The 25,285-nt window shown below is 48.0% G+C and overlaps 1 protein-coding gene across 1 annotated transcript; it reads right to left on the minus strand.

Moving 5' to 3' along the window:
* Positions 1-3,444: 3,444 nt before the first annotated feature.
* On the minus strand, positions 3,445-24,898 carry TMPRSS5 (transmembrane serine protease 5; the record flags this gene model as incomplete). Its single annotated transcript, XM_081062743.1, is given in 18 exon segments — positions 3,445-3,545; positions 4,423-4,542; positions 4,545-4,589; positions 4,592-4,640; positions 4,861-4,915; positions 4,917-5,001; positions 5,453-5,551; positions 7,130-7,308; positions 8,302-8,464; positions 9,237-9,280; positions 10,778-10,891; positions 11,247-11,382; positions 12,475-12,597; positions 13,043-13,141; positions 13,494-13,550; positions 13,553-13,610; positions 20,858-20,919; positions 24,889-24,898. Coding segments are annotated over 18 exon segments (1,599 nt in total).
* Positions 24,899-25,285: the final 387 nt, after the last annotated feature.

The following is a 25,285-nucleotide window of genomic DNA, read 5'->3' on the forward strand; positions in this document are numbered from 1 at the left end:
CAGGAATTTGGAGTTTGGGAAGGCCAAAGCAGTATGTTCAAACCATTGGGAAAAATGAGGTATGCCTGCCCTGGCTCCCATCTGAGGAGCCACCGTGGGAAAGGTGAGGGGCAGCAAGGTCAGCTGCGGGCCCTGCAGGAAAACCTGCTCTCGCTCTAAGGGCCCCAAAGCCAAGGCAGCACTTCTGGAAAACAGTCCAGCCTTCAAGAATTCCCAGAAACTCTCTCGTCCTCCAATTCTGGGTCACCAGGGAAGGCTGCCTTTCAGCCCAGTGAGACTGAAGGACGACGGACGGAGGCCAATAGGCATTGGATTTCACAGAGTTCCTTTAATACAGAAGAGAGGCAATGGGCTGTGTGACCTACTGTCCGAGTTTGCCCAGGACTGCAGGGTTTCCAGGGACATGGGGTTTCTGTGTTAGCACGACGACAGTTGTGAGCAAACGAGGAAGGTGGGGTCACTTGAGGGGCTGTGGGAAAGGATCCTCCTTGCCTTAGCCTGGCACGTGGCTAGGGACAGAGGACAGCTCGCACCCAAGCTGCCTGTTAATGGTGATGCTATAGCTGAAATTCTCCTCACTGTTTGGCCTCACGTGTGGGGAAAGGCTGGCGAGCAGAGGGTGTCCTGTGGCCAGGTTAGGAGCTGTCAAGGGACAATAGGCAGAAGGAAAAATGTCCATGGTCTTCGCAGTAGGGAGGAAATTCCTTCACTGGTTTTAGGAGGCTGGGGCTCATGAGGTCGCACACAGGGTGTGGGGAAGGAGCTGGGGAGCAGCTGAGAACAGTGCCAGGTCAAGGGTGTGACTTGTCCTTAAACCCTTCACCAGGATACAGACACTAGATAGGAGGACATGGGTGGGCGTGGGGGGGGAGCATGGCTTTAGAATCTTTTGCCTGGTGCCTCCGCCTCCCAGGCACCCAGAAGGCAGGCTTGTGAGAGCTGTCCTGGTAGGGCCTGAGGCACCAGAGCAAGCTTTCTCCTTTGGATCTGTCGCAGGGAACAGGCTCCCCTCCATGACAGTGCCAACTGGAAGTTGTGGGCAGATAGATGACTCCAGAGGCAATGGCCTGACAAGGCAGATCCCATGGAGACCCCCTCACGCAGATCCCTTATTGGACAGGTGGGAGACCAAACTCCAGGGAAGCTGTCACTAGCTCAGGGCAGCACTTTCACAAGTGGTTAGAGCCCCAAATGGGACTCTCCCCTATCAGCGGCCTCAGCCTGAGGACGCTTGCAAGGGAGGGAGCTCAGAAGCTCAGCCCAGCCCTGTGGAAGCCCCTGCCCTTCTGGAGCCCACCTGCTCTTCTGCGGAGGCACAGCCTCCATTCTGTGTGAGTCCCAGCTTGGTCCACGCCAGCACCAGCTCTAGGTGGAAACCTTCTAGCAGATTACCCTGGACTGCTCTGCCCTGGAGTCTCTGAGTCCTGGAATCCGCAGAGGGGCCTGCCTACTACGCCTGTCCATCTCCTGGCCTTGGAATGTGTAAGAGAGTCCAGCCTCACTGCCTGGAGCAGCCAGCCATTCCCTAGGAACCTTCCTCAAGGCGGGTAGTTAAGGTGCAGTTTACAGAACTATTAACGTTTAAGTCACACACATCTCATGGAGAACTGGAAATCTGTAAGAACCTTACCTAAGTGTCTCTGGCAGGAGCCACTTGACTTTCCAGGTTTCGGTTACCTCACCTATAAAAAGTATTACTGTAGGCAGGTGGTAAAGTACCTTCCAATCTTATACTTTTGTGCAAAATTGGCTCATCTCATTCATCCACGTGCAAAAACAGTGCTGTGGATTTGGAATACAAAGACCTACAGTTCACATCCTGGCTCCAGCACTTAGTACCTGGCTGGTCTTGGAAAGTCCTTCAATCTTTCTGAACTTATTTTCTTACCTGTAAAATGGTCACAATAATAATATCTTCACTACACAGATATTATGAGAATTAAATGAGATACCACATGTGAGAAGAGTTGATAAACTCTAAAGTAGTACTCAGATGTTACTGGTCATAATGACTGTGACAAATAAAAACCTCCTTTTAAATAAGCAAATGCTTATGGTTGACATCAGAAACACAAAAAAGATCAGATGATGGGTTTGCTGGTAACTCCTCCCTGCCCAGGGGAATCAGCTGCCCTGAAACTGCCTTTTGATGTGGCACTTTCCAGAATGGAGTGGTCAGTGCTACTCTCAGGGTGGAGGCTGGAGGGCTGGTCTTTCCCAACCCAGGGTGCGGCTGTTTGCCCTGCCAGGGCCTCTCCCATGCTGCCTGTGCAGTTTGACGGCCGACCCCCAGCAACCTCTTCCCCTGGTAACAAAGTGACAGTAAATTGAGGCCCTTATTTTTTAGTGCTCTTTATGCAAAGGGAGCAGACCCTCTAGGAATGAATTTTCATTTGTACTGCCCCTTAAAAAAATGCTGAAAAACTCACGAGAAAGCAATAGCTAAATGCTAATTGCATTTCCTTGGGTAAGCAACACAAAAAAATTCATGGCAGTTTTTAGAAACAAGATGCCAATTGCATTTTAATTGCTAAAAAGGAGAGTCGGAGAAAAATTTAACAGAAAAGTGCTAACCTGGTGTAACCGCAAAAAGAAATCTCCCCAAGTTAGAAGGCCCAGTTTTGAAACAAGAGCTAAGAGCTAAGAAAGAGAGATAGGTGCTGTGGGGAGGAAGCCAGACTGTTCCTAAGAGGGCATTGACTTAAGTGTTTCTCAGACTTGTGGCATCTTAGTGACTCGATGGGTGGGTGCCAGAGCTTTAAGAAACATGTATGAGAGGAAAATTGTAATTCTACCCTTAATGTGAGAGAGAGAGAGAGAGAGAGAGAGAGTAAGAAAGAGGAGAAAGAGAGAGAGAGAGAGAGAGAGAGAGAGGAGAGAACTGGACCAAGACTTTAATAACAGAACTCCTTGGACCAGTTCCCAGAATTGTCATTTAAAACCATACGCTACTCCAACACCAACCAGAGAGTTCTAACAGTACTCCCCACTCCCACCCCTCCCCCGGCAGGGCCAGCCAGAGCTAGGTCAGAACAGGAAGTAGGTGAGACCGACAACAGGAGAGTGGAGAGGGTCCTGAGTCCATGGGCTTACCCTGGGCTGGCCCAGCATTGACCTCATCTCCCCGGGAGCCTCCAGAGCTAAGGGCTCCTCTAGGGAGGCACTGCCCCTGCCCCCCACCACCACCACCTGCCTGAGAGCACAGGGAGAAGGCAGGTCCAGGGTATCCCTGAGCATCCTCCCAAAAGATGGGCACAGGGGCTGGGGAGGCGAGAGAGCAGAAGGAGAGTCTCCCAGCTGCTCCCAGCAGCCTCTTCTTCTCCACCTCCTCCCCCACATCCATCAGCTCCCCCATGGTTCCACCCCTGCCCTAGCCCCGCTGTTGTCATTGAGGCTCTCTGATGAGATAGAAGGACTGAAAATCAGGGCCTGAGGGGAGAGGCCCTACGGCCCGGAGGCTGGCCCGAGCGTGGTGACCGTCTCTGTGCAGTGATAGGAATCCATGCCTTCTGTATCAGGGTCTGCTACTTCTCCATTTAGTGGACCTGCCAGGGACCGCAGGAAACATGAGGCTGCTATGCAGTGAGGCGGAGGGAACAACAGGACTAAGGGAGGAATTCCTGAGCAGGAAGAGGAAGGAGCTGGAGCCACAGGATGGCTCCACCGCGCATCAGCCGTCAATGTCATTTTAGGAAATCACTTACCCCTTTAGAACTTTCATTTACACATCTCTCAAATGGGGCTAAAAAGATCTGCTTCTCTAGGTTTTTTTGTAAGGTTTGAATGAGAAGATGGGTGCATATGTCCCCTATAAACCCTAAAGTTTATTACCTGCCCCCACCCCATGCCCAACCTTGCAGAAAGATGCTTTTCCTTCTCAAGATCAGCGTTTGTAACGTGCTTGATACAAGCAACATGTTTTATACACATTAGCTCACTTGGCCGTCCCACTGAACAGATGGGGTCACACAAGAATTCATGAGTTGCCAAACCCAAATTGCTAACTGCCGAGCTCTCTCCATCGTGCCCGGAAGGTGGGCGTTAGTAACCCGGGGAGTGCTGGGCGTAAGGAAACCCACAATAACCCAGGGTCACTCAGGCTTCGCCTAGCAGCGTGCAGGCCTTAGCCCACTGAATCATCTCAATGGCATGTCAGGGAGCCATGATGCCTACTGGCTGGCAGCGAACTTTACCAAGTTAGGACCTTGCCAAAGGTCACACAGCAAACGGCAGACCCGGGCTGCAGTACAGACTCAGGCCTGCGCTTCCCCAGTCAGGGCTTAAATGGATAGCAATCGAATGGCTATGTATCACTCTGCTTCCTCCCAATCTGGGAACAGACCCTAGCCCCTCCCCAGCCCCCAGCACGGCCCAGGCCTGAAGGGTACGGGTCAGTTTCCGGAGGACAGGTCCTTGACAAACCTGCTTTCCCCACCCCGGAGGACAGGTCCTTGACAAACCTGCTTTCCCCACCCCGGCACCCACTCACCCCTGCCGTGTGGTGGATCCAGTCCAGAAACTCAGCAACCTTGGCGAAGACACGGGGTGGAGGGGCTCTGCGCAGCCTCGGCCCCAGCTGACCACCCCCCAAGGTGCCACATGCCCCCATCTGGGCACACCAGGGGGCCTCCACCATCCCCCTGAGGAATCCAGGCACAGAAACCAGAGAAATAGGCAGTTAGTCCTTCCAGGTGGAGGGGCGCCGGACCTTCCTGGAGAGCAGACGCTGCCTTCCAGGCTCCTCCTGGGCCCAGCATGGTTCCCATCTTGCCTCACCCCTCCTAGCGAGGCTGCTCAGACCAGGGGCCCAACCACAGCAGGACCCTTGCCCCCCCCTCCACCACAGCCCCCCCCCCACACCTGGCAGGCATCGGCCCTCCTGTCCAGGTAGCCGTCACACAGCATGGGCCGGGGGGGCTCCGCTGTATATGCAAGAGCTGTTGCAGAGCTGGGTGCTAAGCAGTGGTACCACCGTGTCCTGTAGTGTGTCTGAGCTGTGGGCTGCGAGAGGCAGACACGGAGATGGAAGGACATAAAGCAAGGCTCAGACAGGCAGAGCAGCAATGGGGGAAAAAGTTAGAGGCTCCAGAGACAGAGACTCAGAAAGGGGAGCATAGGGTGGGAGCTGGGCAAGGGGACAAGGGTCTTTCAGACTTGGGGGCTGGGAGCGAAGTGGAGGAGTGGAACTCGCACATACACCCTAAATACATTCCTGGGACAAGGGGAACAAAAGTAAAGGGCCTGGGTTTAGGGGAAACTCAGGGGCTATTCTCTCAGAAAGACCCGGACAGGGGAGACTGGGGCCCCTAGGCCTGTCCAAGGATGATGCCAGAGGAAAAGGGGGCTGGCACTGCCGTGTGGCCAGGAGAGGTGGAGATACCTCACCTTGGGAAGGATACCTGCCCACATCCCCACACCCCTTTTGCACCCAGAGCCCTGGGAGGTGACTCACTGTGGCTGGGGTCGGTGTGGCCCCAGCCAGACACCCAGCACTGCGAACCCCTTGGAAAATCCTGCTCCTCGGCCGGCAAGCACACAGCGCCCACAGTGTCTGGGGAGAGGCATGGTCCTGGGCCCCACTCAGGCTCGGCTTCTGCCCCCCAGCCTGGGTGAAGAGCAGGGCTGGCAGATCCCCTTGGCCTCTTTCTCTAACAGTCCTGGTTCTTGGTCTCCACCCGCCAATCTTCCTGTACGGCTGTGCAGGTTGTGCACTGTACCACTCTGGGGGTCTCCACTCACACAGAGGACAGTGTGTAAACTGCAACGTGCATGGCTCCCTCTAAGTTGGGCAGAGTACATGCTGCACACCCCCCACATGGAGACTGAGGCAGAATGGAAATTCCTTCTGGGCCTTTGTATTCAACTTCTCCTAATGAAGACTCATTTTGGATTTTCCCCAGGGTGTTTGGTCCCTCTTGGGGCATTGTTTCCAAAAGTGTGTGACAGTCCCACAGGTGGAGCCTACACATGTTCTTAGGTAAGACACAGACATGTCATTCGCTTGGGGAGAGAGCAGTTCCTTTTCCATTCTCTTTCAGTCCCTCTAACCACATCGAGGAGAAAGCTCCAGCTGGTGCCCCTCTCTACCTCCCTTAATGCCCGTCAACCTCCATTTAACACGGCGAGAGCAGGCCCCGCACACAGCAGTTCTGCAGAGGACAGCACCTGGCTAGCAGCAGAACACTGTTTTGTTTTCATTCTGTGTGCTTTTGTGGTTATCTATTTACTATAAGTAATATGGGTTCTCCAGTTAGGTTGTAACTTAAAATTCCCTTTTAAATATATTTAAGTCAATTTAGAAATATTAACAATTCAGAGAGTACCCATATATTATAAAAATTTGTGAACAGCACAGAGCAACTTGTTCAGGAAATCCAAGGCTACAGGTTGCAATAGGAGGGAGGAGTGCTGCATATGAGTGTGAATGTGTGGACACGAGTGTGTACAGTGTGAGTGTGTGGGCATGAGAGTGAGTGTACATGCGTACTTATGTGCGCATTGCACGTGCTTGTGTGAGTTTCTGTGAGTGTATGCATTTACAGGGGAGCGTGCATGTGTTTGTGAGTGTTGAGGAGTTGCTCTTCCAGGACAGATGCATGGAGGAGAAGCCCTGGCCTGGAATCAGCACACCAGGCTCAGGAACTGTTTGCCGCATGAACTTAAAAAGAGTCACTTCCCTCACTGAATTCGGTGTCCTTATCTGTATATACTTGCCTCATCTACCTGTCAGGATTCAGTCAAAGAATATTTGGAAAAATAAAAGAAATCCTATTAACTATAACATGCCACGAGGTAGCTGAGACGCGAGACCAGCCTGGGGACCAGCATGAAGGGGCTGTTGGTAGATGGAGTAACTGCGAAGCTCAGCTTGGGACCTCGAGGCAAATCCTGCCTGCAGCCCAGCTGTGAAGAGGGCCAGAACATTGTCCCCAAAAGAGCAAGTAGAAGAGCTGGTGCAACTTCCGGTCCGGCTGATGCCGACGTTCACTACAGTCACCAAATGGCCTGACTGCTTTACAGTTCACAGCCCTTGGAGGAAGCCTCAGACGTCAGCTCTCCTCTCCGCCCTCCCAATGCCTGCTCCTCTTGCACCACAGGACCACTTTCCGGCTCAGGGACAGTGCCTCACCTGAGAAGTTGAGTGGTGTCCGGAGCTGCAGGAGGGCGACCTCGTAGTCGTGATTCTGGGTGCTGTAGAGAGGGTGGGGGATGATCCTCTCCACCACAGCCCCCTGGTGTGGCCTGACCATTCTGTGGCTGACCAGCCCCACATGGACCCGCCAGCTGGACAGAGGGGACAGCCTGAAACTGCACACAGGAGCCGTGCTGAGTCCAAGGGAGGAGGGGCAGAAGACCTTGACATTAAGTGAGGTGGTGGGTAGAGGAAGCTGGCCAGAGAGCCCGTTAGTGGGAGGCCCCATCACAGGCAGTAAGCTCCCAGAACCCATGCCTGTTAGTGTCCCCCCACAACTGGCAAGACAATGAACATGCCGTAGGTGCTTAATAAATGCTCAAGTAGAGATGGATAGAGAAGTGAGATACTATGGGTCTCCTGCAGCCATCCCCTTTCCCTCCTGCAGAGCCTCCCTCCAAATTTTACAACGAACATCGAAGGCTCTTGTGTGACACCATAACTCTTAAGTCGAGTCAAAAAGATTTCCATCAGTCCTGTCTCTCTACATACTATATGTAACCGTGGGGACTCATTTCACCTCTCCCAGCCTCAGTTTCCTCTCTGTAACATGAGGATCGCACTATCTGCCCTGCTTACCACCAAGAGAAGAGGGCCAGAGAGCTAGTTCATTTGCTCATCCTTCATCTTTCGTTGCTCCAACCAGTATTTATTAAACACCTGCTGTATTCCAGGACTGTTCTAGGTCATGGGGACAAAGCAGTGGAAAAATGACAAAGGGATTCAGTGGTAAACAAGACTGAGAGTCCCTGCTCCCGTAGAGCTTCCAGTCTAAAGGGGAAGAAAGACGTTAAACAAACAATTACATGGAAGTGATTTAATTACAGTGGTGATAAGCATTAAGACGCACAGAGTGCCGTGAGTGTGAAAGCATTTTAAAAACCTAAAACCTGAACAATATAAAGTATTTGTACGATTATTGCTATTCATGTGGAGCTGTTCTTAGCACTGAACAGGGAGAATTTTACTATACACACACCACCATGCCCACTCGGAGCAGACATGGGGAGGCAAACAGTTGGACATGGACATTTCACACAGGAGGAACCAACAGCCAAACAGAAAATGTGACTGAGGCACTCTCCGCCCCCGCAGCCCCCGAGACTTGCCTGTGCATGCAGTGCGCAGCGGTGACCACCCAGTGTGGTGCCAGCACAGAGCCCCCGCACGTGTGCCAGGAGCCCAGGGCCACGCTGGCCTGCCAGGGCCAGCGCCCAGGAGCCACAGCCTGCCCGCCAACTATCGGAGAAGCCAGTGGCCTTGCCCCACACTCTGCAAACAGAGAAGCACTGGTGACACAGAATGAAAGAGAGGCAGGTATCAGTACAGTCCTATCTCTCGGCAAGTGTGGCCCAGTGTGGGTTGCTTTCATTTATTATTCCCGGTCCTGAGGATGGAACACTGGAAAGTAGAAATGTCAGTTACACATCTGCTGGCCCCATCAGGCCAGGAGCTCAATGAGAGCAGGGACTATGGTCGTGTTATCTATGGAGCCCCAATACCCAACCAAATGCCTGTCCCACAGGAGGGGTCCAAGTCTTGGTGTGTGGACGGACATACGGAAGCCCCAATGAAGAGATGGATAGATGCGAGGGAAGACAGGTGAGAGGAACAGCACTGAATACCATTTGACCCGTAGTTCACCATCCCCTTAAATCTTCTGAAATTGCTAACTGGTTAATAACCAGTAACAAATAATTCCACCTTTGGGGCTCTCCAGAAGAAAGGGGCAGTTAGTGTCTGAGGGCAAGGCAGGTAGCGTCAGGTAGTAAAGCAAAGAGATCCGAAACATGTGTTCAGTGGACTGCAAACAGACTCAGTGGTTGGTGGGGAACATGACAGAGACTTAAACAGGGCTCTGTTTGGACCGAACTAAGTCTGCAAGGAGGGGCCCAGCAAGCAGATGGGCAGATGGACAAGGAACCCCATGCCAGGCCCAGCTGAGCCTCGCTATGGGGCTCTTCTGTACATAGGGCAGTAGGTGGGGGTGGGGAGAGACTCCTTCCTCACGCAGCTGCTTTCCTGGATTCAACACATGACTCACCAGAGCATTTGAGGGAAACGATTTGTCCAGAACTGCAGTCGACCCTGCAAAACAGAGGTGCCAGCAAGCAGCTGGGCAGAGACCCACTCGCGAATGAGAAGCCACCCGAGGGCATGGAGGGAGGATGGGGTTGGAGGGAGCCGCTCATGTAGCCATAGCCATCTGCTTCCCACTCCCACCCACGCCCCTGGGCCCCTCCACATAACAGGTCTCCAGGACAACAGGTGCTGCCCGACAGCCCGGAAACACCAGCCGGACGTCATGGCCCTCAAGGGGCAGTTTGGTAGGGGCCAAAGTTATAAATCAAGTATGTGGGGCCTTGCCCCACACTCTGCAAACAGAGAAGCACTGGTGACACGGAATGAAAGCGAGGCAGGTACCAGTATTCATAAATGAGAAAACCCGGCTGCTGCCACTAAGGGTCCCTGAGGAAACATGTGTTCAGTGGACCCCCATGAGGAGTGAATCAGTGAGAGGTGAGTGAACAGGACTTTTGCACACGCTCCTACCTATGCTTACTCTAATCTTGCTCCCACGCGCTTTGCCAGGCCCTGTATATCCACATCCTTGCTCTCCTTTCCCCTCCTCTTCCTCTGCATAAACCTCAGTTCCTTTTGGACCAAAGCCCTCTTCTTTTTCTTCGCTCATCGCTTGCCGCCAATAGCCAGATGCCTGGATCTTTAGTTTCTTCTAGATTCCCAAATCCACAGCCCTCAGCTCTGCGGGCAGACTCAGTCCCACCCCTACGACCCTTTGCCTGTTTAGGTCTCTAAGACAGGGAAGCATTCCAAGCCTCCCCTGTTTGTAGCAATGTTCCTATGGTGGACCCTCAGCGGACAGGAGCTAGACAGGAAGAGACTGAGGGAATGGTTCAGATGGAAAAAGTGGTACAAGGATAAGAAGGCTTTAGGTGGGTGATGGGAAGCCCAGCCAGCCCACCCAGGAAGCTGCTGGGCAGCTAGAGGAAGCCCAGGCAGAGGCAAAAACCCTCTCAGCTCCTGCCCACCCCCAGATTGAGAAAGGGCCTACTCCATCCCAGAGCCCTCTTCTCTGGAGGGTCTCCAGGTTCCAAGCAGTCCTTAGCCAGAAAAAGTCAACCGCCTCATTTCCAGAGACACCAGAATTATCCGAATAAAATGTGGCAGGGGTGAGAGAGCACTTGGTTTGTAGACAAGAGCCTGGTTTTAAGACTCAATTTGGCTGCTTATTAGTTCTGTGACCTTGGACAAGGCCCTTTGCCTCATCAAGTCTCAGTTAACCCACCTGGAAAGTGGGAATAAGAGCACCATGTTAAATGCTGTGACAATAAGAACCCACCCAGCAGTTCTTACTTGCAAGGGGCAAGTAAGATAACGCATGTAAAATTGGATAGGCAGGCTCATGGAACTCAGTTTGAAATTTCTGATTGGGAAATGATCCTCTTTGTTCTCCTATCTTATGCCACCGATGTCCTCGCCACCAGGCTCCTATGACAGGGAGATTTTTGCTGGAATGCTCACCAGAAAGAAAGGGATCCCACTCGACCTCCTCAGAAGCCCTACCTGGGCTGCCACGCCTCCTCCAGGAGCCCTCCCAATGTGGGAGAGTGCTGAGCAAAGTCCTGGGATTTGTTGAGCTTGATGTCAGGCAGGTTCACTCCCTTGTGGTGAGTGAGTCTTGGCAGGAGAAGAGAATTAAACAGGAGGAAATCAGCTTTAAACTGCAGTATGGGAGGTGGTGGTTAATAAGTGGAACATGCATGAACTACTTCACCAAGATAATGACTGAGTAAGCCTGTGACAATCACCTCTTCTGGTGATTGTCTGACTTACGTTTGTTAAAAAGCAGAGATGCCCAAGGGAGAGACACCGGCTGGGGCACCATTGTGCCCAGAGGCCAGGAGATAACCAAACTGACCTCTTGCCATTCCCTGAGCACTTTGAACGGGACAGGCAGATAGAGATCTCCAACTTCCCTTCCCTTGCCACCAGGCTCCCACCCTCCCCAGGCTCCAGGTCTGGTCCCAGTTACCTGAGATGCCCGAGGCTCCGGCAGATCCGTACCCCCAGGGCAGAGCTCCAGCCCTCATGGCAAACCAGGAGCCAGTCTGGCCGGGCCCTCACCTGCACTTCCAGCAAGAAGTCCTCTGTGTTTATTCTGAAAGATACTGAAACCATCGCATGAAAGCCACATTCCCCCTGAGCTGGACCTGGCCACTGTGGGACCTGAAAAGTCCTTAATGATAGTGTGTGGGTAACCCAGCATCAGGCTTCCTGTTTCTCAGGGCTTCCAGCCAGTTCTGAGGACAAAAGAACCCTGTCTGTGCAGCATTTCAGCCTTGAATGGTTTTAAAGGCTGAAAAGCGTTTCACAAATGCTTTTAAATGTGACCCATCACTCATTGTCATAGCAGCCCTGTGGGGTGAGTATTACCATCCTCCCCATTCTGCAGAAGAAAAATGAAGGCATGGAGGTTAAATGACCTGCCTAAGATCACAGAATACCCGAATGATGGGTCCAGGAGTAAGTCCATCTCCTCTGATTTCAAAACTTGTGACAAATACTAGTGATTCCCATTTGTGGAGTGCCTGTTTTTTTCCAGGCTCTGTGCTAAGCTCTTTTATATATTAGATTGTATTGCCCTTACAACTTCATGAGGTAAATATTTTTATCTTCATTTTATAAAGAAGAAACTGGAAGCTCAAAGAAGTAATGTGCCCAAAGTCACACAGCTAGCAAAAGGCAGGCTCCAAGCTAATTCTCACTTCTTTAACCGATTCTAGCCCCCGCCTGGCATCACACCTCCTGATCCTCCACTCCTACCTGGAGAGGAGAGGACGATGCTGGGGAAAGGGAGTGACAATGCACCGTGATGTTCCTAGCCCGTCCAGGTGGACACTGGACGAAGAATGCCGGTCACACCCTGTCTTCCCACACACCTGGCTTCTCTTCCTCCTCCACTGCTAGCTCACTCTGTCCCAAGTGGCAAGTTTCCACCCCTCCTGACAGCCTGGGCTCCTGGCCATGCCCCAGCTAGAGATCCAGACTGTCCCCAAAGAGTGTTAAAAGCCCCAAATCAGAGATCAGCTCTGTGAGGTTGGACCTTGTCTCCACCGTCACACCAGAGAAGAGGACCCATGAGGGAGGCAGCAAAGTCATAGCCCTTCATTTTGGTCTTCCTGCTCCCAGCCAGAAGTGGGGTCCAGTGAAGGGGCCCAAGGCTGGGGCGGGAGTCTTGTAGCCTTGGGGGTGGGGCCCACCTGTTCTGGAAAGTGAGGAGAGCAGGGCTTCCTCGCCGGTGGCCTCTGAGCAGCTCAAATTCATGTCCTCATCCTGCAAGCTCCAGGGAATGGGCTGCGAGGCAGCTGGCCACAGATACAGCACTTCAGAGAACAAGGACAAGAAGTTCATAGGAGGGAAACAAAGCGCAGAACAAGACACCTGCGGCAGAGGGAGTCCAAAGCAGCCTTCTCATCAATCACCCTGCCTTAAGCAGTCCCCCACCCCCATCTCACTGAGGAGAAGCACAGTGCTCTCTCTGTGTCTCTGTCTCTATGTCTGTCTCTAGAAAAAGTTCGACCAGGGCCTCCTTGATTTACCCATTCCAGCACCTTACACTTCTCACTGTAGGACTAGAATGTCCTCATGTAGAGTGTAACTCCCTCCAACTGCAGTTTCATTCTGTCTTCCCTTGTCCACTCAGTGAAGATGAGAAAGACACGTGTCCGTCTGTCTTTAACAATGGCTCACACCCACTTCTCCCTTCCAACAGCCCCCAGGTCTTGTTCTTTGTCCTTCCCCAGACCACTGAAGGCTCCCAGCACTGACCTAGAAGCCATGAGCCAACACTTGTCCCAGCCAGCAGCCCCAGGGCTCCCAGCGCCACACAGCCCCACCGCTTGGAACACCAACGCCCCGCTGGAGAGACTGTAGGGGACAGTAGAGCAGTGTCTGGGTGTGCTTCTCACCTCTGCCACTACACCCTGAGGCACCTCCATGGGACCAGGCAGCCACTGAGCTGCAGCAGGAGTTTGCCCTGCTGCACCTGCCCACTTCCCCTGGCCCATGACTCCTGAAGCCCACAAAGCTCCCTCAATCCCCAAACTGGAAAACCGAGAGCAAAATCAGTTCTCACATGAATAGCAAGATGGCCTCTCACCACCAATCATTTGGGGCTGCCCCAAGGAGGATCAGGGAAGAAGAGAATCTGGGGAATGTAGGAAGATTGTCCCTTCACTGCCCCCACCCTCTCATCCCCCGATGGGTCAGTCTGCCCTACTGGGTTGCTGCTGGGCGTCAGGCCTCTGCAGTGGGTCTTCTGGCTCTGCTCTGAATATCCTGGGTCCTCCTCTGCATACTGAGCCTCCATGGGGGCTTGGCCATCCAGCATCAGGCTCTGGGGAAAGAGTTGACAATCACTCAAGATCCCCACACAAAGCAGAGAAGTCACAGCCCACGACAAGCCCTCACTCTCTAACCTCAGCCATGCTCTCACAGCCATTTACACGCCTTTTATAATCTCGGAGACTCCCTGTGTGTTCCCACAGATGCCCCTCCATGTCATCTCTGCTCTCCTGAAGCACCTAACCCCACCCACCTTACTCTCACACTGCCAGTAAGTGTCAGGGCATAGACTTAAACCCAGATTGGGCTGACTCCAAAGTTCACGCTCTTCACCACCCGCAGACCTTTCCTCCCACAAGCATGGAGGGTATCTGCTGAGTCCCTCAGCCTCCCTCCTCCGGCCTCAAGATCCCACCTTTCTTTATTGCCTGCTATCTCAGAGAAGAAGTGGCCCTCCCCAGTGCACCACCTATCCATTCGTTCAGTAAACAGTATTTAGCCCAAGAGAACAGACCCTGATGGGGGACACTATTAGGAGTTCAAAATAAACTAATAGGAACCTCTATCACCATTGCCTCAGAGAATTTGAATTTGAGTTCTGAAGATAAGTCATGTAAACAAAGCAGCACATGTTAAGTGAGAGAACAAAAGTTTAGTTAAACTACCATTGGCATTCAGAAGAAGGAGAGCTTACTTCTCACCGGGAAGGTCAAAAAAGACCTCCTAGAAGAAGTAGCCACTGAGACAGGCCCTCTTCGACGGCTAGGGTTGGATCTAACATATGTGGGCAGTGGGCATTGCAGGAAAAGAGGATTGAAGAGGCAAAGGTATAGGGGTTAATAGCATGTTATGCATTTGCCTGAAGTCCATGTGCCATGAAGAAAAGTAATGGAAACTATGATCTTGGAAAAAACACTGGACTAGAAGTTCAAAGCTAGGTCTACAGCCTACTATGTGAACTTGACAACTCACCATCTCTCCAAACTTCAATTTTAAAACAGAAGTAAGAAGCACTGCTTCCCAATAAGTGGTCTCCCCATTGAAGTATCTTGTCTCCCTCCATTTATTCTTTATGCCAGAGCAATCTTGCTGAAATGCAAACATGAGCAAGTTAGCCTCATCTTTAAAATACCTGATGAATCTTTGTAGCCTTCAGGATAAATCCAGAGATCTTTGGCATGGTTCATAACATCCTCTGTGGTCTCACCCTTCCTCATCTTTCCATCCTTACCTGCTAGCACTAACTTCCTCCACAGCAGGGCTCAGGGTCATATTAAAGCACATGCAAGTTCTCAGCACCTTCACAGCCTCTCATACCACAGAGTATTGCTCCCATGAGGCTGGACCATGTCACCACCCTCACACCACATAGCTGACTCCTACGACCCTAGAATCAGCTTAGATCAAGGATCCAAGATGGCAGAGTAAATAAACACTGTGATTGCCTCCTCATGTGAACACATTAAAATTATAACTAAATTACAAAACAATTAACCTAGAGAACCATCTGAAGTCTAGCTGAACAGAAGTCTTATAACTAAGAATATAAAAAAGAAGCCACGTTGAGACTGGTAGGAGGGGTGGAGAGACTGGCCCCACACCTCTGTGGCAGTTGAGAATGAGGAGAGATATCTCTGCATTAGAGGTTCCCCCTGGAGGAGTAAAGGAGCCCATTCCACACCAGGCTCACTAGCCTGGAATAATGGTGCCGGGAAGAAGAGCCCCCACAACTGGCTGTGAAAAACAGTGGGGATTTCATGGGACAGAAGGCTGCAGGAAAAACAGCTTAAAGGGCCAAGACACAGACTCCTCTTAAAGGACCAGCACACAGATTCACTCGCTTGCAAACCTTCACCCTGGGCTCTGGCAAAGGGACAGTGATGTGAAGTGGCTGGTCAGAGAGATACAGGAAGAGACAGAATTGTGTGGCTGCAGGGTAAGGACTGGACAGACAGGAGCCACTTTCCCTATGAGGAGTCCTCCTCCCATGCAGCTGACAGGCAGGTGCCATCTTTCCTGTGTTGAGCCCTCCCCTCACACCTATGGCCAAATCTGACTCTGAATTGGTCTGGTAAGTTTGCTCACTGAGATCCCGCCTGACCCAACTCCTGGACCACCCCTGATTCTATCAGTGGCTGAACCTTACAGGAGCCAGTGGGTTTCAGCAGGACTTGGGGTGCCCTGGGCATTTTACAAAACTACCCCAGAGCTGGTACTAGTGCAGCAGTCCTTCGTTCACACCTCACTTCATGGCCTCTCCGATGTGCCCCCATATCCAGCACAGGGAACAACCAACCACAGATTGCTTTGTAGCTCCTACCAGGTAGTCCCTGCCCTGCCACAAGCAGTGGCTGACCAGAGCCTCTACCAGAGCCCTTCCCAAGAGACCCCAGGACCAACATACCTGGAGGTCAGCTGCAGACCACAGTAGAGCACCACTCAATTAGCTCCACAAGTGGCACACTAAAAGGGTGGTCTCAGCAGGCACCAGAGCCCACTGGAGTGAATCCTGCTCTGTGAGGTAAGCCCCCCCCAACACACACACACAGCAACCCATAAGATATGGACATGGTCAAACACCATCGCCAGTAAGCCTGAGAGTCAATCCCACCCACAGCAATCAAGTGTCAATTATAACAAGAGGGCACACACAACCCACACAAGGGACATTCCTGGAAATCCCAGCACAGGTGACCAGGGAGACTGTGCCATTGGGCCTCACAAGGTACCTACTACAGAAGGCCTCCTGGCTAAAACTGAGAGAACATAGCAGATCTCCTGATACATAGAAACAAACACAGAGAGACAGCCAGAATGAGGAAACAAAGAAATACTTCTCAAATGAAAGAACAAGAGAAAACTTCAGAGGAAGAACTGAATGAAATGGAGGCAAGTAACCTACCAGATACAGGGTTCAAAAGAATGGTTATAAGGATGTTCAAGGAACTTAGTGAGAACTTCAACAAAGAGATAGGAAGCATAAAAACAATATAGAACCCATAAAAAATAACCAGTCAGAAGTAATGAATACAATAACTGAAATGAAGAAAATATCACCAGCAGACTAGATAAAGCAAAGGATCAAATCAGCAATTTGGAAAACAGCCAATCAGAACAACAAAAAGAAAAAAAGAACCAAAAAAAAAAAATGAGGACAGTTTAAGAGACCACTGGGACAACATCAAGAGTAATAACATTCACATCATAGGGGTACCAGAAAAAGAGGAGAGAAAGCAAGGGATTGAGAACCGAGCTGAAGAAATAATGACTGAAAACTTGTCTAACCAGTAAAGAAAATAAACATACAAGCCCAGGAAGTGCAGAGTCCCAAACAAGATGAACCCAAACAGGCCCACACCAAAACACATTATTATTAAAATCCCAAAGTTAGAGACAAAGAGAGAACCCTAAAAACAACAAAAGAAATAACTACTTAAAGGGGAACTCCCATAAGATTGTCAGCTGATTTGTCAACAGAAACATTGTAGGCAAGAATGGATTGGCAGGAAATATGCAAAGTGATGAAAAGCAAGGACTTACAACCAAGACTACTGAAAATGGTAACCAAGGCTATCATTTAAAATCAAAGGACAGATAAAGAGCTTCCCAGACAAGAAGAAGCTAAAGGAGTTTATCATCACCAAACCAATATTACAAGGAATGTTAGAGGAAGAAGAAGACAAAGAAGAAGAAGAAGGAGGAGAAGGAGGAGAAGGAGGAGAAGGAGTGGAAGAAGAGGAAGAAGAGGAAGAAGAGGAAGAAGAAGAAGAAAAGGACCAATTATATGAATAACAAAATGGCAATGACCACATATTTATCAAAAATTACTTTCAATGAAAATGGATTAAATGCTCCAATCAAAAGATAGGGTGGCTGAATGGATAAGAAAACAAGACCCTTACATAGGCTGCCTACAAGAGACTCACTTTAGATTGAAAGACACACAGACTGAAAGTAAAGGGATGTAATAAGATAGTTCATAAAAATGGAAACAAACAAACAAAAAAACGAAACAAAAGCTCGAGTAGCAATACTTATACAAGACAAAATAGACTTTAAAATAAAGGCTATAACAAAAGGCAACGAAGGACCCAGTAATCCCACTTCTGGGCATTTATCAGAAGAAACCAAAACACTACTTTGAGGGTACATGTGTATCCATATGTTCATTGCGGCATTGTTTACAATGGCCAAGATGTGGAGGCAGCCTGGGTGTCCATCAATGGGAGAATGGATAAAGAGGAGGTGGTACATATATGTACAATGGAATATTGCTCGGCTGTGGAAGGGAATGGGTCTTGCCATCTGCAGCAGCATGGATGGACCTGCAGGGTATTGTGCTGATGGAGTATACCAGACAGAGAAAGACTAATGCAATGAGATTTCACTTATATGTGGAATCTAAAGAACAAAATTAACAAACAAACAAAACAGAAACAAAGTCATAGATACTGAGAACATTTTGATGGTTGCCAGATGGGAGGGAGGCTGGGGGCCGGATGAAAAGAAGGATGGATATAAGAAGTTTAAATTGGTTATTACAAAGTAGTCATGGGGATGTAGGGTATAGCATAAGGACTATAGTCAATAATATGGTAAAAACTATATATGGTACCTGATTGGTACTAGAATTATCAAGGTGATAGATAGCAGGGAGTTTGAGGGGCAAAATAGTCAAGGGTATGTAAAATAAAGTATAGGGAATATGGTCAATAATATGGTAATAACTATTATAGTGACAGGTGAGTGCTAAACTAGTCAGGGGGATCACTTCTTAAATTATATAAATGTCTAACCACTATGCTGTACACCTGAAATTAATATAAAATAATAATAAAAGGGGGGGAATGAATCAGGTTAGATGTCACTCTTCCAAGAAGCTTTCTTCAACAAATAAGTAGCACCTGTTGTGGCCCTTTATTATGCTTGTTTACTTCTCTCTCTTTCCTTTCTCACTGGTCCAGGCATCCCAGGGCCTAGCTCAGGGCCTAGCACAAAGTGGGAATTCAGTACATGTACATCGAAAGGAAGGAAGGAAGGAAGGAAGGAAGGAAGGAAGGAAGGAAGGAAGGAAGGAAGGAAGGAAGGAAGGCTGGCTAAACAAGATTATATGATTAAAAGGATTTAATAAAGTACAATGCAAATGTTAGGAATAAGAAGAAGAAATATGTTTAAGCTATGGATTCTGTCTTCAAGGAACTTATAATCTAGTAAATTAAACAAAGCACATAAAGTTGAATGAGCTCCATCTCCCCTCCACACCACTTTTCTCTGTCAACACAGCTTGATCTAAAGAGAATTCTAGGGCCTGCCCATCATTTCCTCTTGTCTCAGTATCAAAGGAGCTTGAGTTTCTTTCAGTTCAGCCTCGGGACAAACTGGCCTCACCTCAGGTACTACCACACCTCAATCCCCACTTGTTGAAGCTGGTATGGTACCCCGGAAAATGGTCTTTAATGGTAACAGAATTCTTGGTCCTCCTTTTGAGTAGGAGTTCAGTGTTATGATGATTTGCAAAGCCCTTGATTAGGTGTAAGGGGGAAAGAGAGGAGAATAAAAGTCAGCTCCTGGGGAAAACAACACCAGGAGGTTGGCCACACAGGGGTCCCTCTAGGCTCTAGCCACTGCACCAGACTTGCCTGAGGAGGCCCTTCCCACCAGCCAAGAATCCCAAGCATGGGGCGGGCAGTAGAAAGAGAGAGAGGCTGGATCAGGGATGGTGGAGAGGTATACAGCCTTACCATAGGGGTCAGTGGCACCAATGTAAAGCTTCAGGGTCTGCTAGGAAGGGTTCTGCTCCTGTTCTGGGATCAGCATTGACTAAATAGCCTGGGCAGCTTGGCTGGAGGTTGAGGTCTCCCTAGTTCACACATGGCCCCTCCCTTCATTCCCCTCCACACATGCACACAGACACACGCAAGAGAGACAATGAACTCTGCTCAGAAACCATGAATAGACCCCTTGTTGCAGGAAAGGGGGCCAGGAGCTGGGCTGGGCTGGGCAACATCAGCTTCTCCTATCTCCTAACTAGAAGCTTAGAAACAGAAAAAGATTACAGGGAGGATGGGAGGCCAGCTACTGTTGCTTAGCAACCAGGTCCCTTGTGCCAAAAAGTGTGCCCCATGCATGCTAGCACAATTCCCTCTTCCTGCTGACAGGGCTGTGTTGAAGAGACTGATATTAGCATTTGTTGAAATGTTTCTGAGCCCTCTGGATTATATCTTGCCTCTGTGTGAGTTAGCTTTCTCAGCAGTCTGGGGTTGTCACCATGTTGGAATTGCGATGATGATAAGTGATCTTTGTCACTTATCTCCTCAGGGCTACACCTGTCACCCCAATGCCATGGAAATAGGGCCTCTTGGCCCAGGTACCCTAGGGGCTAGTTATAGTAACTAGGAGCCCTTAGTGTTATGTTGTTTCAAAGCCCAAGGTGGCTCAGCTGAGCCCATGATGGGCTGAACACACCTGGGAGCCATATCTCTTTAGCCAAGGAGGCAGAACAGGTCCCAGGGAAGGGAAAGGCTGGTGTGGCTCCTCCTCTAAATGTTTCTCATAGATCCCTCAGGTGGGACAGTTAAGAATATTAGCTTTGGAGGTGGGCTTTGGACAGGAGTCCACGATCCTCCCAGAATACTGGCATTCTGCATAAACCTGCTTTTCTTTCCACCGAAAAAAAAGAAAAAGAAGAAAAAGAACATGGGCTTTGGAATCAGGCCTTCATTCAATCCCAGTTCTGTCACTTCCCTTATTCAACCTCACCTGTAAAGTTAGAATCATAGTATCTACCTCATTGGGTTGATGTTGGAATTAAATGAGATATTGAATATAAAGGTCTTAGTCATGGTGTGATCACTTCATAAGGCATATAAATATCTAATCATTATGTTGTATGCCTGAAACTAATGTAATATTGTATGTCAACTGTAATTGGAAAATAAATAATTTATTTTTAAAATAAATTGTTTAATGCAAGATACTTAAAAGTAAATAAAGCTCTCAGTCTGGTATCTAGCACAGATTCTATTCAGTAAATATTAGCTGCTGTTATTATTATTATCAGTCACCCACATATGCTTTATTTTTACTTTTTGCTCCCTATTTTCCTCATAAATTCAGTATGTCAACTCTGAACTTATGATCATCACACAGAGCTTTCCTCAGAAGACAATGAAGAGACAGAGGTTGGCTATGAATCATAGAAGCCAGAGGAGAGAAATGGCGGCTGGAGCCGAGAAACCCTAGACTATGCTATGAGGTCTCCTAGGACAATACTCTACAGCCCACAAATCGGAAACTTACTGTGTGTCCAGAACTAGCCTGGACATGGGGAATGAATAAGTCACAGGCTAGGAACTGGCAGGCTGGGAGGAGACACGAGAACAGATATAAATAATTGTTCTTTTCGAAAAGTGAAAAGTGTAATAACAGAGGCACAAACACAGAGGTCTAGGAGAATAAAGAAAGAGCTGACTCCTTTGCCCAGATGACCCAGAGAACACTTCACAATGGAGGAGACATTTGATAAGTTTTGAGAACAAGAAGGCAATCACATAGAAGGGCTTTTCAAATACATTAGAGAGGATGTCAGTGAAAATGGCAGAGTAAAGACCTCCAAAAATGCTCTCCTCCATAAAAGCAGTGAAGAAAAGGCAAAAAAAAAAAGGTCAGAATCAACTTTTTTAGAACTCGGGAAATTAACCAAAGGCTGACAGCCATATGGGAAGTGTTTATTGAAGAAAACGACAGACCACAGCTAGTATCATACTCAACAGTGAAAAGCTAAAAGCTTTTCCACTAAGATTAGAAACAAGACAAGGGTGCCCACCTTTACCACTTTTATTCAACATAGTATTGGAAGTCCTAATCACAGCAATTGGGCAAGAAAAAGAAATAAAAGGCATCCAAATTGGAAAGGAAGAAACAAAACTGTCACTATTTGCAGATGATATGATATTACATATAGAAACCCCTAAGACTACACACACACACACACACACACACACACACAGTTAAAACTAATAAACAAATTCAGTGACGTTGCGGGATACAAAATCAATGCACAAAAATCTGTTGTACTTCTATACACTAACAACAAAGTATCAGAAAGAGAAATTAAGAAAACAATCCCATTTACAATTGCATCAAAAAAATTAAAATAACTAGGAATAAGTTTAACCAAGAAGGTAAAAGTCCTGTACACTGATGAAAAAATTGAAGACACAAATAATATTTCTGTGCTTGTGGATTGGAAGAATTAATATTGTTAAAATGTCCATACCACCCAAAGCAATCTCCAGAGTCAGTGTAATCCCTATCAAAATTTCAATGGCATTTTTCACAGAAATAGAATGAAACAATCTTAAAGTTTGTGTAGAATCACAAAATACCCCAAATAGCCAAAGCAATCTTGAGTAAGAAGAACAAAGCTGAAGCATCACACTCCCTGACTTCAAACTATATTACAAAGCTATAGTAATCAAAACAGTATGATATTGGAATTAAAAAAATACACTTAGATCCATGAAGTAGAATAGAGAGCCCAGAAATAAACCCATGGCCAATTAATTTATGACAAAGGAGCCAAGAATATGCAATGAGGAAAGTATACTCTCTTCAATAAATGGTATTATGAAAACTGGACAACCACATGCAAAAGAATAAAACTAGACCTCTATTTTACACCATACACAAAAATCAACTCAAAATGGATTAAAAACGTACATTTAAGACCTGAAACTGCAGAACTCCTAGAAGAAAACATAGAAAATAAGCATCTTGACATCAGTCTTGGCAATGACTTTTTGGATTTAACACTACAAGCAAAAGCAACAAAAGTAAAAATAAACAAGTGGGACTACATCAAACTAAAAAGCTTCTGCACAACAAAGGAAACTATCAAGAAGATGAAAAGGGAGAAAATATTGGCAAATCATATATCTGATAAGGGTTTAATACACAAACTATGTATACAACCAATAGCAAAAAAAATCCAATTTAAAAATGGGCAAAAAAATCCAATTAAAAACGGGCAGAGGATCTGAACAGATATTTTTCTGAAGAAGACATACAGTACGTGAAAAGGTGCTCAACATCACTGATCAGGGAAATGCAAGTCAATACCACATTGAGATATCACCTCACACCTGTTAGAATGGCGATCATCATACATACAAGAGATGATAAATGTTGGCAAGAATGTGGAGTAAAGAGAACTCTTGAGCACTGTCGGTGGGAATGTTAAAGCGGTGCAGCCCCTGTGAAAAACAGTATAGAGGTGCCTCAAATAATTAAAAGTAAAACTACCTTATGATCCAGCAATCTCACTTCTGGGTGCATATTCAAAGAAAACAGGATATTGAAGAGATACCTATACTGCCACACTCATTGCAGCATCATCCACAATAGCCAAGACATAGAAACAACTTAAGTGTTCATCAATGGATGCATGGATAATGAAGATGTGACTCACACACACACACACACACACACACACACACACACACACACGAATATTATTCAGCCATGAGAAAGAAGAAAATGCTTTCATTTGTGACATGAATGGAACTTGAAGGCATTATGCTAAGTGACGTAAGCCAGAGAGAGAAAGACAAATACTGCGTCATATCACTTACATGTGGGATCTAAATAAAAAGTCAAAATCATAGAAACAGAGTAAAAAAGTAATTGCCAGGGGCTGGGGGAATTAGAAAGAGGTTGGTAAACGCGTACAAACTTTCTGTCATAAAATGAATAAGGTCTGAGCATTTTATTCGTCTTATAACTCATGTAAGTTATCACACAATGACTATAGTTCATAACACTGTAATGTGTAATTGTAATGTGTAATTGAAATTTGGTAAGAGAATAGACTTAAATGTTCTCATCAAAAAAAAGATATTATATGTGAGGTGGTCAGGGGAGGAATTCTTTCACAATACATACAGATATCAAATCATCACAGTGTGCACTTTAAATACTTTAAAATTTTGTTTGTCAATTATACCTTAATAAAGCTGATTTTTTTAAAAAGTGGATTCTAGATTAAACTGATGCCGGCCTCTTTCTGGCCATCCTTCTCTGCCTGGCTATCTAAGAAGTCTTTCTTCTCTTTCTCTCTGCTACTCCTTCCGAGGTAAGTTATTCTGGGTAGTCCTGGCCATTTCCTAGGTTTGCACAGAATACTTTAAGGAGACACTCACTAGCAATTGGAGGGTCGGCCCTTCAATACCGTAAATGTGATGCCTTCTTAGATTTTGCGCCCTTCCCTTCCCATCTGCCAGTGCCCTATCTGAAAACAACTGAAATCCTAAACCCTCTGAATGGGGACCCTGAGGTCTGTTTGTTCACCCTGGTGATTCAGATGTAGCCTGGCTCTGCTCCCTGTCCCATCCCCACTGACCACTCCCTGACTCTCCGGGACCCTGGATGAGTCTTGACTCATGAGCCTTGTCTTGTTTTGTCTCCTTGCTCAGTCATTACTCCCAAAACAACAAGGGCCTTTCTCAACTGTCTTTCAGATAGATCCTGGCGCCTTTGGACAGATGACACTGTTGTCTTTCTCCTTCACCCAAATGGAAATATCCAAGTTCGTTATAGAAAATTCTCAACGTTATAAAGTATGTTGAAAGAACCATTGAATCTACCTCCTCTCCTCTGAGCAGAGATAACTGAGGCCCTGAAAGGTGAGTATGCCACAGGACATTGGGGGCCCTCCAAGCCCAGGTCTCCTGACATTTGGTCCAGGGCCTTTGCCCACTTCTACCACACGTGCCTCACGTCATGTATTCACGGAACAGGCAGGCTCAGAGAGAAGAACCTCCCCCTGTGGACCACAGCTCCGGCCAGTGCCTACAGAGTTCCATCCTGCTCATGACCTTCCCTTCCAGTCTGCCAGTGGGTGACAGCTCCAGCCCTTGTTTATGGATGTAGCATGCCCAGGAGCTTCTCTTCCTGGCTGCCTGCGCTATGGACTTCAGACTTGCTTAGATAGTCCCCGAAATGACTCTCTCTTTGTCTCCCGGAGAGGAAAGGTTGGTGATCCAGATGGAGGTGATGAAGTGTGCATGGGCTGAGATGCAAGATCAGGATTCTGGACAATTCCACACCATTCTCACGGCATTCCCTTCTTTGGCTTCATCTCTATGCGCAATGTGCCCCTCATTCTCAGGTAGTCTCGATCTGTAGCACCATCCACCTGCGTCTACAAAATCCCCAGGTTCCCTCAAACAACCCACCCCTCCCAGTTCAGTTTGAATAACCCCATTGGAGTTAGTTCAAGCTGCCAGACCCTCTACTGCCATCCCACAGCCTAATGGGGCCCAACTACATACCTCTTTCCATCCAGTCGTCTGAAAAGTGGGTTTTCCTCAATTAAAAAAAAATAAAAAGAAGAACGACTCCTAAGTCTAATAAGAGAGAAGCTTTAATGAGTGAAAACTAGGGAAATGCTAGATCCAGCTAACTTATTGCAGACCATCACTGTGTATGAACAAGAAGTGAAGAAAACCCAGTGTCTGGTGCCATTTTGCTTGCTTTAAATACAAAGAAATGGATAAAAGTGTATTTAGGAGGAAAATTAAAAAGGTGTGGTGTCACATGGTAACGAGCTGCTTATTCATTAGCATATGGCCTTCTCAGCACTCTCTTTTGTCTTTTTGTTCTGACCAAGTCCGGAACAGGAAACATCTAAGCAGGTGTGGAGGGCAGCCTCCCCAGAAGGATCCTGAA

Source organism: Rhinolophus hipposideros, assembly GCF_964194185.1.
Source record: "Rhinolophus hipposideros genome assembly, chromosome: 10".
NCBI classification, from domain to species: Eukaryota; Metazoa; Chordata; class Mammalia; order Chiroptera; family Rhinolophidae; genus Rhinolophus; species Rhinolophus hipposideros.